The sequence below is a fragment of the Dasypus novemcinctus genome, chromosome 1 (assembly GCF_030445035.2).
Source record: "Dasypus novemcinctus isolate mDasNov1 chromosome 1, mDasNov1.1.hap2, whole genome shotgun sequence".
Lineage (NCBI taxonomy): Eukaryota > Metazoa > Chordata > Mammalia > Cingulata > Dasypodidae > Dasypus > Dasypus novemcinctus.
This window is the reverse complement of record NC_080673.1, coordinates 115,067,746-115,081,021: the sequence shown is the minus strand read 5'-3', so window position 1 is coordinate 115,081,021 and position 13,276 is coordinate 115,067,746. Positions and strand designations below refer to the sequence as shown.

General features: G+C 38.1%; 1 protein-coding gene across 8 annotated transcripts in view; it reads left to right on the top strand.

Moving 5' to 3' along the window:
• HERC3 (HECT and RLD domain containing E3 ubiquitin protein ligase 3) overlaps positions 1-13,276 on the top strand; it is a 130,216-nt gene that overhangs the window by 33,559 nt on the left and 83,381 nt on the right. For all 8 annotated transcript variants that reach the window (XM_004480548.4, XM_023585243.2, XM_004480551.4 and 5 more), the window contains 2 exons: positions 9,930-10,089; positions 12,736-12,812. In XM_004480548.4, coding sequence (XP_004480605.1) covers positions 9,930-10,089; positions 12,736-12,812 — 237 coding nt within the window. The remainder of the gene's footprint in view (positions 1-9,929; positions 10,090-12,735; positions 12,813-13,276) is intronic.

The following is a 13,276-nucleotide window of genomic DNA, read 5'->3' as shown; positions in this document are numbered from 1 at the left end:
GTTACATTTATCCCTAAATATTTTATATTTTTGATGATATTGCGCATGCTATTTAAAAATATTTATTTCCATTTTTAATAGTATATAGAAATATTAATTTTGTGTATGTATCTTGAATCACCTTGCTCGTGTTACAAGTTCTAGTTGATTTTATTTTTATAGATTTCTTAGGATTTTCAATATAAATGATGATGCCAACTATAAATAAAACTAGTTTTATTTCTTCTTTTCCAATCTGTATGCCTTCTAATTTATGTTCTTGCCTATTCATCAGATAGCACCTCTGATACAACAATGACTAGAAGTGGATGTCTTTGACTTGGTCCTGATTTTAGGGGAAAATAGTTCATATTTCATCATCATCATTGTGCTCATCGTATTTGTCATCGAGTATGTTAGAAATGGATTTTTCTTGCATGTTCTTTAACTGATTGAGGGAATCCTCTTATATTACTCATTTACTGACTTTTAAAATCATAAATACTGTTGAATTTTGTCAAAGGCTTTTTCTGTATCTATTGAGATGATCATGTGACTTTTCATTTTGTCTGTTATTTTTGATTATTTTTGAATATTAAATCAATCTTGTATTCCTGGACTAAATCACACTTGGTGGTAATTTTTATATTTTGCTGCTTTTGATTTCTAAAATTTTGATAAAGATTTTTGCATCTTTGTCCTTGAGGATTGCTGCTATATGTTTTTCTTTTCTGATAATGTCTTTGGTTTTGGTATCAGGGTAATGCTGCCCTCATAAAATGGGTTGGGAAGTGTTCACTCTTCTATTCCCTGGAAGAATTTATATGGATTAGCTATCATTTCTTTTTTCTCATAGTCAGCAGAATCACCAGGGAAGCCATCTGGCCCTAGAGCTTTCTTTGAGGGAATATTATAATTTCAATTTCTTTAAAAGATATAGGAAAAAATAGGAAAAAAATATAAGGCTAGTCAGGTTATCTATTTCTTTTTTTTTTTTTAAAGATTTATTTGCTCTCTATGTCCATTCGCTGTGTGTTCTTCTGTGTCTGCTTGTATTCTTGCCAGCGGCACCTGGAATCTGTGTCTCGGTTTGTTGCATCATCTTGCTGCAGTGCCATTCCTGGGCAGGCTGCACTTTTTTCATGCTGGGCGGCTCTCCTTATGGGACACACTCCTTGTGCGTGGGGCTCTCCTATGTGGGGGACACCCCTGCATGGCAGGGCACTCCCTGCGCACATCAGCACTGTGCGTGGGCCAGCTCACACGGGTCAGGAGGCCCTGGGTTTGAATCTTGGGTGGTAGGTGGACGCCACATCCATTCGGCCAAATCCGCTTCCCTATTTCCTTTTAAGTGAACTTTCACAGCTTATATCTTTCAAGAAATCTCTCCACTTCAATCTAAGTTGTCGAATTTATTGGCATGTAATTATTTATAATATCATTATCCTGACCATGTCTGTAAGGTCTGTATTTCTAATATAGGTAATTTATGTTTTCTTTCTTTGTTTCCTGATTAGTCTGGCTAGAGGTTAATCAATTTTATAGGTCTTTTCTAAAAAACAAACAGGTTTTTGGTTTTTTTTAAAGATTTATTTATTTTTATTTATTTCTCTCCCCTTCCCCCGACCCCAGTTGTCTGTTCTCTGTGTCTATTTGCTGTGTCTTCTTCTTTGTCCACTTCTGTTGTTGTGAGCGGCATGGGAATCTGTGTTTCTTTTTGTTGAGTCATCTTGTGTCAGCTTTCCATGTGTGCGGTGCCATTCCTGGGCAGGCTGCTCTTTGTTTTGCACTGGGCAGCTCTCCTTACGGGGTGCATTCCTTGCACGTGGGGCTCCCCTACGTAGGGGACACCCCTGCGTGGCACGACACTCCTTGCGCACTTCAGCAGTGCGCATGGGCCAGCTCCACACGGGTCAAGGAGGCCCGGGGTTTGAACCGTGGACCTCCCATGTGGTAGCCCTAACCACTGGATCAAGTCCACTGCCCCAAACAGGTTTTTAGTTTTAATTATTTTTCTTATTCTTTTTGTTTGTTTTGACTTTCATTGACTTGTGCTGTTGTATTTGTTAATGTTTCCTTTATTTCATTTGTTACTTTTGAAAAAATTTTTAATATGAAAACTTAGATCACTGATTTGTAACTTTTCTAATATAAGCATGTTATGCTAAAAATTTACCCCTAAGGACAGCTTTAACTGTATTCTATAAATTTTAACTTGATATATTTTCATTTTTACTCAGTTCAAAGTACTTTGTAGGAAATTATTTTGTCTTTTGTCTTTGACCCATGGGTTATTTAGAGGTATGTTGTTTAGTATACGAATAGATGGGAATTTCAGTCATGTCTTTCAGTTATTGATTTCTAGTATGTTTTGTATTATTTCATTTATTTTAAATTTATTAAGACTAGTGTATGGTATGTCTTGGTGAAGGATCAGTGTATAACTTGAAAAGAATGTATCCTGGAGTTGATGTTGATGGATGGAATATTCTATAAGTGTCAATTACGTCAAGTTGGTAAATAGTGTTCAAGTCTTCTTTGTCCTAACTGATTTTATACCTACTTTTTCTATTATTTAGTGAGAGAGTGGTATTAAAATCTTTCACTATAATTGTTGATTTGCCTATTTCTCTATTTGGTTTTATAAGTTTTTGCTACATATGATTTGAAACTCTGTTTTTAGGTACATACATATTTAAGATCATGTCTTTTTGATGAATTGGCCCTTTTAGCATCATGAAATGTCCTTCTTTCTCACTGGTAATCTATATTGTTTTGAAACCTACCTTGCCTAAGATGAACATGCCAGTTCAGTTTTTGATTAGTATTAATACACATATTGTGGTCTATCCTTTATTTTTAATATTTCTGTGTCTTTATATTTAAAGTGGTTTTCTTTTGGGTAGCATATAATTGGGTCTTGTGCATTATTCCAATCTACTATCTCTATCTTTTTTTTTTTTTAAGATTTAATGTATTTCTCCCCACTCTCTCAATGTTTTTGCATTTGCTGTGTCTGTTGTGTGCTGGTCTTCTGTTTTTTTGGGGGGCACTGGAAACTGAACCTGGGACCTCCAATGTGGGAGGGACGTGCCTCATCACTTGAGCCACCTCCACTCCCTGCTTTTGTGCGTCTCTCTCTATTTTCTTCCATGTGTCTGTTTTTGCATCATCTTGTTGTGTCAGCTTGCTGTCTTGCTCGTCTTTTCTAGGAGGCACCAGGAACCAAACCTGGACCTCCCATGTGGTAGGCAGGAGCTCAATCACTTGAGCCACATCCAATTCCCTCTATCTCTATTTTATAATGGGAATTTTAAGATACATATGTTTTTAAGAGAACAATGGACAGAAAACTACAATTCCAAAGATAGAGTAGATGGATCCTAAAGAAGAGATTTTTGCCTCCTGTGATAAAATCTATAAAAATTGAATGGCATTAACTATCTTCAGGAAATCCTTCCAGAAGCATCTTATCTTTCATTAAAAAAAAACTTTAAAAATTCTATATTGCAAAAATACTTGTTTATTGCTTACAATTTAGAGCATACTTGTAAGCAGGAGGAAGCAAATAAAAAATACTCTTCGATTCTATTACCCTGAACAAAAAATATTGCTATTACTTTGGTATATGCTCTTCAAGAATTTTTTAACATCAGTGTAATTTTTGAAATGTGGTTGAATCATACATATTACTTTATAAGCTTCTTTTCCACTTAATTTCTCATGAATATCTATGATGATCATGTTCACACTGATAGATATTTATTAATCCTTTAATAACTTCATATTTCATTTTAGAGTCTGTAATCCCAATTTATTTCTGATTTTCTCCCTGTTAACGGCAATGCTGTGTGCATTATTTAGGATGCATTTGTAGAAGAGGAACTGTTGGATCAAAGAATATACAAAATTCCAAGCCTATGGTGTATTGTCAAAATGCCTATCTTAAAGTTTGTATAATGGGTAGTATATTAATATTAAGTATTTACTTATTTACTTTTTTGGGGAGGTAAAGATGGAGTTGTAGCATAACTTTAACTTGCCGGTCCTTCATTTTTTCTTTTTTTTCCTCTCCCCTTGCTGGCCCCCGCTCCTCACCGCCCCCCCCCCCCGCTCCCCCCCCCCCCCCCCCCCCCCCGTTATCTGCCCTCTGTGTCCATTCGCTGTGTGTTCTTCTGTGTCAGCTTGTATTCTTCTCAGCAGTACCTGGAATCTGTGTCTCTTTTTATTGCGTAATCTTGCTGCGTCAGCTCTCTGTGTGTGTGGTGCCACCTGGGCAGGCTGCACTTTTTTCATGCTGGGTGGCTCTTTTTACGGGGTGCACTCCTTGAGCGTGGGGCTCCCCTACACGGGGGACACCCCTGTGTGGCAGGGCACTCCTTGTGCGCATCAGCACTGTGCGTGGGCCAACTCCACACGGGTCAAGGAGGCCTGGGGTTTGAACCTTGGACCTCCCATGTGGTAGGTGGTAGATGCTCTATCCATTGAGCCAAATCCACTTCCCTCATTTTTTTCTAAAAGCAAATAAACTTATCTCTAGATCTTTTGATTTCATTAAATATAATTTTTATATTTCCCACAAACAGTTTAAATGCTAAGTAAAAAATAGAAATTTTTTACACAGCCTCTTTGGAAAGAAGTGAATTGTGAAGTATTTTGTTGAGATCATATACTTAAAATATCCCGGCTTCTCAGTGTGTATTTTATGACTTAGGATAGCAGGTTTTTTATTCTCTTCTGGGTCAGTGCATGGGTATTGTTTTCTGAGGAGTAAATTAAAATACTTAAGCTCTAAGGAAGTACCAGAGTACTTGTGTCATGTGGTAAAATTGGGAGGAGTAGATTTCTTTCTGAATGAGAAGAAATATTCTTTTTATGTTAGTGGCTCCAGCACAGACTGATTTGTTTTCTAAATGGATCTGTCTAAGTTCTGTCACTTCTCTGAATTTATATATACTTTGAAAATGTTTCTCCACTCAATTCCATTCATCCAGTAGAGGATGATGAGGCTTTGAAATGTCCATGAGCAGCCACAGAGATTTTGAAATAAGCACTTCATGCTTTCTCCTCTGTTTGTAATATGACCATGACTTCTTTGGCACTCTTTCCAGACATTGTGAAGCCTGGCCTTTGAAGTTTGATTATCCAAGAGTTCATGTGTTCAACAGGTGTTTCCTAGCACTTTTTTAATGATTTGTACAGTCTTGCATAAAGATGTGTATGGCAGTTTTCCTGGAGCTTGCGCTCCCCAAGCACGTGCTCAGGTGATACGTTAGTAACTGTACAGAAAAGGAAAGGTCTGTGAAGGATGTATCATCCGTTGTAGCATCTGAGTTGAACTTTGAGGAGTTGTATGTGTATATAGTGTTTTGTGCCTAAAGATTAAGATTTCAGTCTTCTTAAAGGGGTCTTAAATTATTATATATTTTATTATACAAAGATATATTAATATATATCATTGAATCACCACTGCATAGGTCCTTTCTGCCTTTAAGATTCCTTTTACCTTAGCCCTCAGGTGGTTTTATAGTTTTCTCTACTAAATCCTATAAAATTTCTAATTTTTAATTTTCCTCTATTAAATATATATAATTTATAATTTTTCTCTTCCAAAATCCTATTAAAGTATCCGCTTGTGTGATGGTTGGCAATTCTGCCGTTCCTGGAAATAACTGAGTTGCTGCGACTGGTTTTATTTTGACTAGTGGAGTGCTAGTGACTCAATAGACTAAGTTTTCTTCCCTCCCATTCCCTATGACAGGGATCCATACATTCTAGTTGACTTAATGCATCTGGCTTATTTATACCTAAGCATACATGGTAAATTTAGATTTATGACCTTGAGCAAAAAATATTCTCAGAAACATTTTTCATAGTTCATAAGTGTTTTTGGATTTTATGTGTGTACATCCAGGCCCAAGATTAAAGTCACCAGTCGCTCAACTGAGAATCATTACTCTGAACTCTGTCTTAAGTGATTCATATCTCTGTTTCTTTGGTTTAAAAGAATTAGTTTAATGGTTGTTTAATTGTTTAAAGTTAGATAGTCATACAAGGGATTAAGGAAAAATGTTTGCTTAGACTTGATAATTTAAATGAAGAATCAGCTGCTCAGAGACACCTCCCACCTCCAGGAGTTGAGCTTTTCTCTGTATGAAAAAGTTAAACTCTGTTTTAGTTCTTGAAACATGTGTGAGGGTACTGCGCCTTTGGATTTTTATTTAGCTAAGTAGAAGAAAGAGAGCTTGTGATTTTAAAAAAATTAAAATAAAAAAAACATGTAGTGGGAAGAATTAAAAGCTGTTTCTGGGGTGGATGGATGGGTGGGTGGGTGGATAGATGGATAGATAAGACTGATATGGAAAAAGGTGGCAAAATGTTACAGTTGGTGAATCTGGGTATCTGGGGGTGGGGTATGTTGGAGTTCTCTGTATGGGTTTTGTATTGTTTTTGCAGCTGTCCTGTCCGTTTAGAGTTATTTAAAGAGAAAAAGTTAAGGAAATAAAAAACTGGTTCTGGGTTCCATTTGCAGCTAAGATGGAGTAAACACATTCTTCTCTGTCTCCCCCACTGAATGCAACTATAAAACTTGGGCAGAATATATGAAGCAGCTAATTGAGGTATGCGCCTGAAAAGCAAATAGTAGCAGGTGAATTTGGAAAGAACAGAATTTGCAGCACCACTGCATTGACAGAGTTTACCATTTCTTCCCCTCCAAACCTTCTGACATTTGACCCCAGAAACAGGTGCAGTTGTGGAATCACACAGGCTGGAGGCTCTAAAGCGGAGCCCCAGGAAAGTATTGGGGAGATCAGAGAGAAGGAGGAGCTTGGGAAAACTATTCCATATAGTTATATATGTACTCCTGGGCTCACCCCTGAGTTGTACATGTGTGAATTTGATCCTGTTTTAGCATATAAATGACTTTGAGAACTGAACTGATAGACTACTGCCCAGCTACCAGCCTGTTTGGTCCACAATGATTAATTAAGAAAGTAATCAGAATATGGCTTAGGAACAACCTCTCTGGCACTGAAGCAAAGAAAGAGAGAGAGAGAGCGCGCCTAATCATGTTGCGAGACTCCTGGCTACCCCAGGAGGAAAATCAGGCACTAGGAAATTCTCTGTGCTGGAAATTGTAGAGGAACTTGAATGTATAATATTCTGTTTTGAGTGGTTTTCTGTGATATAGTTTATCTCGATTATGACAAACCTTCAGTAAAAGTCCGCTGTGCGCCACAGCCTGGGTTAATAGTAGTTTGGAGGAAAAAAACGGCCAGGAAAGAGAAAATTATAGCATCAGAAGGCAAGACGTGAATGAGGGTAAGAGTTCAGTGGGATTAGGAAATCTGAACTAGCGGTGAATGTGAGAACTAGAATCTACAGAAAGTAAGGCATTTCCCACAGTGTGGATCTTTTCTTTCCCCCCAGTATTAAAGGAAAGTAATCATAGAGTATACCATTTGGGAAAATTCAGAAAGGAGAATCTAAATAATGAAAGTTTAATACTTTTTGCATTAAGCGGTCATTTAAATTATTTATGTTTTATTAGTTAAAAATTTAGTATCAAATATCATTCAGCCCTTCACTTACTACCTGCAAGCCCAAAATGTTTCTTCTCATCTGAACAGATGACAAAGGAAAACAGTCAGTTTCTTAATATCCATATGTAGACTCGATAGCTTACTTTTACCAGTCATAAATGTGTCTAATCGTTTATCATGGGGAGAACAATATAACTTAGTGATGTAATGGACTTTGAAGTCAGACAGACCTGGATTCTAGTTCTAGCTTCTAGTTGTGAACCTTTGTCAAATTACTTAATTTTTCTGAGAATAGCCCTTGCCTCACACGTTGTTGCAAGGATTCAGTATCAGTTATCATCCATCCAGGCCCATATCATTTCCTCCATTAGGATCCTTTGATGGTTTAATACCACATTTACTAATGATGTGAAGAAAACATTAAAAAATCATGATAGGTTTAAAATCCAAGTAGGAATAATCCCCATGTCAGTCAACCTGAAAGGCTGACTTGCTCTAAGCAGCATTCCACATTTACTGCTACCTTGGCTGGTTGAGACTTGGTATGATTGCTAAAGATGTCTAATGACTTTAAAGTCTAATGAGAGGATCAGAGAGAAAATGTACTTTTATACCAAAAAAAAAAAAAAGCCAAATATTTCTTCAGTATATTTAATTATTTTAATGTGTGGGTTGAGGTTCTGTCATGATGTGCAAAATACAGTGTATAGCTTTGTCAGAATGAATCAGAAGAGACTGGATGTGAAAATGTGCACTTCAGCGTGAACATTCCCAGCAGGGGCAGGGCGTGTGCTTGAGAGGTGTGAATGAAGCGTTCTTAGGCACAGTGGCCCCACCTACGGAGGAGAGTCTAGAAAGGAATGACAGTTTCACTGTGAAAGTTCCTTAGCCTGAATCAGAGGAACTCTGGTTTCTGCCTAGAAGAAATAAAGTACAATCCAGTGGTTTAATTCTCCACAAATCTTTTTTTTTTTTTTTTACTAATCAGTACTTTCGCTTTTTGGGCTGCCAGTTTGTTGTGGTGATGGTGGTTTGGTGTCTGTTTTGGTGGCTGGTGTGTGATGAAATAGGAATTGGTTTGCAATTGGCTTGGTCAGACTGGGAGCAACTGGTAACTGGACTGTAGACCTGCCTTTTTTTGAGGCTTCTCCTCTGTAGTAAAGATAACTTCAAGAGGGATGACATTGAAAGATTATGGCAGAGAGGAAGTTGGTGTTAGATTAGATAGACAGCGTCCTGTCAGGGTGGAGAGTAAGTGGAGAACCTAGTAGTGAAGTGGTGGGCATTAGCGAAGCATAGGCGGAACGGTTAATGGTTGATGGAGAGGTCAGGAACTGGGGAGTGCGCTCAGTCGTGGGAAAGTCCCCTGGCCGGGCAGGAAATAAGTCTCCCAGTCCTGAAACAGTGGTATGTGGTAGGAGTTTGGTCAGAGAATTAGACCACAGGCAAGCATTCTGAGTCCCTTGAGCTACTTTGTTAGGGGTTCCTTAAATTTTTCCAAAGGAAAGGCAGGATTGTTCTTGGCCTGGGGCAAGACTGCTGGGAAATGGGAGCCCAACCCAGTGGAGGTTAAAGAAGGTGGGCAGGGAACAGCGGGTTTTACAGCACCTTCCTCTTTACTCTATATGGAGATTTTTCTGATAGGAGCATATTTTCAACCTCTAAAGTCAGAATATAGTTTTATTCTTTTCAACTAACATATTTACACAAACCGTGTGTAAGTCACATAGTAGCTCCCTGACTCTCCTGTCACCATCTTTAAGTCTCACTCCCAGAGGCCATCACTGTCACCCTTTCAGCACTTCCATTTGTTTGTTTTTTTTACACCCATATTTCTAGATGGGAAGTTTATAAATGCTGGTTCATGGTTTTTCAGTATTGGACTTTAGCTGGGCATTTCATGGGAGAACCCACAGATGCCAGTGTCTTTGGATCTTTTGGGCCATTTTCCTCAGAGAGCTGTCCTCCTGCCCCTCAGCTGGACACCTGTGAGACTGAGGGGGAGGGAGTTACAGTCAAGGCTGGAACTGAGGTGGGGGGAGGCGTCTTTCTGTGCGTCTGGGTGTGGATGGGGAGGCCCTACTCTTCCTAGCAGAATTTCACTTAATCCCCCAGCTTTCAGGCATGGCCTCCCTCCCACTTTAGGCCTGTCCAAAGTGTAAACCTTCAGGCTTCTCCCTGGGTGGAGGGCCAGGCCCAGGGCTGTATAGGGATGTGTGTTCCTTTAACCCTAGTCATGTGTGCTATCTAGTGTGTTCTGGATCTAAAGTGGTAGGTTTCAAAAATATGTAACATTTCTAATCTCTATAAATTCCCAGGTTTAGTGATACTGTGTGAAAAACAAAACTGCCCAGGAAGCTCATTCTGTGTAAGAGTAGCAATATGCCTGTTTCTGGTCTCTTTCAGAGCAAATTGGAGCTTTGGCAGATCAGCACATTGTCCATGTGGCATGTGGCGAGTCCCACAGTGTGGCCCTCAGTGACCGGGGCCAGCTCTTTTCTTGGGGTGCCGGGAGTGATGGACAACTAGGACTCATGACTACTGAGGATTCTGTGGCGGTACCTAGGTAAGAAGGTCACAGAAGGAAATCAGGATTTTCAGATTCAGTTGTTTTGAATATTATTACCTGCTGTTGCATTGTTAGACTGCTTTTTTTCTCTTCAGTTAATTCCCATTTTCTTTGTGTTACTGCAGTGCCTTATACAATTAGAGCACTTGTCACAAACATTGCAATTATTTGTATAAGCATTTGCCTCCTGTTCAAGAATGTGTTACAGGAACTGTACTTTATTTTTCCTAGTAGCCTGGTTGCTATCAGAGTGGCTGGAACATAATAAACACTAGATAAATATTTGAATTTTTTTAAAAAGCATGTTTTTGTGTGCTAGACGTATTAACCTTCAACCTAAAACCTCAAGTTTAAATCCATTACTTAATTAAGCACTTTAAAATAGAAACACAAGACTGAATTATTACTACAGTAATAGGCCAAATTACTTTAAATATTATGAACAGCTAAAATACCAAACATTGATTCTTTAACATAAAAATACTGATACAATAGTTTTGAGTCTCTTAAATATTTATTTACTTAATTTTGCCTCTTTAATCAAAACTGTTAATCAAAAGCTTTTTAATCAAAAGCTGTTTTAAGGAAAAGAGGAACATGGAGGTACAAGTGACTTGATTCTCTTCCTATTTAGAACAGATTATATCTTGGATTCATTCCTTGCAAAAATCAGTTTAATTTGGGGGAGGGAGGGAGAGTGACAGTAAAAAAAGGGGGTCCTGTATTTTAATTAAATTGCATATAATTTTGGGGAAATTATCTTGTGTATAATTTTAGGGAAAAGATTTGTATCATTGATAAATATATTTGATTTGTTGATTACCAACCACTCAAGTTAAAGTTTCCAATGGCATTTCACTTTTATTTTCTTTTCTTTTCAGCTTTTAAAATTTCATGTTTATTTATATTTTTCAAAATATATGTACATAAAAAAAGGAAAATTTACAACAGGAAAGATTGCCTAAGGCATTTCACTTTTAAAAATGAAGTATGTGTGTTACAGTAGCAATTTAATTTTCATTAGTCATGTCTAAGTTATAGATGAATATAAGGCTTGAATTGGGCATAGTTTTATATTATTAGAGAAATGAAATAAATTCATTAATTCATACCTGAGTATTGTGGAAAGTAACATAGCTTTGAAGTCAAACAGCCTCAGATTCTGATTCTGCCTCTGTTACTTATTAGTTGAGTGATCTTGGGAAAAGCGTTTTAACTTTTCTAAAGCTGTTTCCTAACTTAAAAATTGAATCACATATCGTGTGTCTTCCATGGTTATTGGGAGGATAAAATAGATGAGAGGGTAAAACACCGTATGTGTTTGCGCTATAGGTACTCTCTCCTTTCCCCCTTAAGGTTATAATTTCCCTGTTATTTACCGTTGTCCTTAAGACCTGTTTCCTTTCTGTGACTGTGACTGTGAATATCTGAACGAAGGTAACGATGGCCCAAGGGAGCATTGCAAGGAATTGAAGCGGAAGCTGGCCAGGAAAAGAGGGCCGGGGCATTGTAGCAACTTCTGAAATTTGGTTCCCCCTGGCCGTAATGCATTTTCCAATTTTAAAAAATAGTAGGCTTCTGTAAACTATTGGTGTGCACAACAACTTGGATGAATATCCAGTGAACTATTCTGAGTGAAAAAGTTCACCTATTGAATGATTTATTTTTATAACATTTTTGAAATGACAAAACGTTAGAAGTGGAAGACAGATTAGTAGTTGCCAGGGGTTAGGTGTAGGAGAGGGGAGGGCTAGAGGAGATGGGCGAGGTTATGAAAGTTCAATGGCGAGGGAGCTTCTGTAGTATCTTGATCATGTGGTGGATCCATCAAACTACACAGGTCATGAAAGTGTAGAGAATTTAACCCACAAGTGAGTACAACTGGGAAAGTCTGAGTAAGATTGGTGGGTTGTATCAATGTCAGTATCCCAGTTGTGATTTTATACCACCGTTTTATGAAACGTTACCATTGGGGGAAGCTAGTCAAAGTGTTCACAGGATATCTATTATTTTTTACAACTGCATGCGACTATACAGTTATCTCAATTAAAAAAAATAATTGGGTTCTATTTGGTAATAATACATAGGTGAACTCTGTTTTAACTTGTTTGTATCTGAGAAAATAAAACAGTAACAAAAGCGATTCCTATCTTTCACTCTAAATCTCCACTCCTCACTGGATATCTGTCCTCCAAGATGCCTCTCACCTGTGTGACTGCTTTGTTTCCATGCCATACACTAATGAGGAGATGAGCAAGGCAACTTCTAAATAGAAAGTGGGAAATGTTCGCAGGCTGCCCAACTCTATTGGTCAGGGTCAGGCACTTTATATGGATTCTCTCTCTTAATTCTCACCACAGCCCTGTTAAATGGGTGATGTTATTATCTTTTACTTAAGCAGGCAGAGGAGCAGGATTTGAAAGTAAGTCATATGATTAACAGGAGCCTAGTGAAAGACGTGATAGAACCATATTAAATATTCTATCTTTATATATATATATATATATATATATATATATCTTTATAGTTTCCTAAAAATGTCTTTTTAGGAAAGTGGATATTGTAACTGATTTAGTTGGGGATATTTCTGGTAATTGCATTTGTGTGTGAATGCCCTTAAGCAGAAAGCCTTTTCTTTTTTAGGTTAATCCAGAAGCTGAACCAGCAGACAATATTACAGGTTTCCTGTGGCAGCTGGCATTGCTTGGCTCTTGCAGCTGGTAATGTAGCAGTAAATGTATGCTAATGTGATGTTCATGTTGAAAACATTTCTTTTTACTTTTTTGTGTCATCTTTAACTGGCCAGGGTCTGTGCACTCCTGTTGGATGGTGGAAAATCTCAGGCAGCCTTTCGTGTAGCTGGTCTTTTTGTTGAGAGTGTGAGTGGTGAAGGAGGTGGTCATTATTGCTACCCCAGTCTTACCTCTCTCCCAAGAGAAGATGAGCAGGAGGCAGGACTGTCCCTAGGTGTTCTGAGCACATAGAAGATTGATTTTTTTTAGTTGCATCTCATTAGCAAGCTACATTCAACTCTCATACTCTCAAAAAAAGCTCTAGAAACCTAAGCTGGCAAATGCTACTGTCCTCAGTGTAAGCACAAATGTGAGGGCAAGGCTACGCTGCGTGCCCTGTTCACTGCTCTGCAGTCCAGTCCAGGTCATCGTAGCTAGTCCTCCTCAAGTCC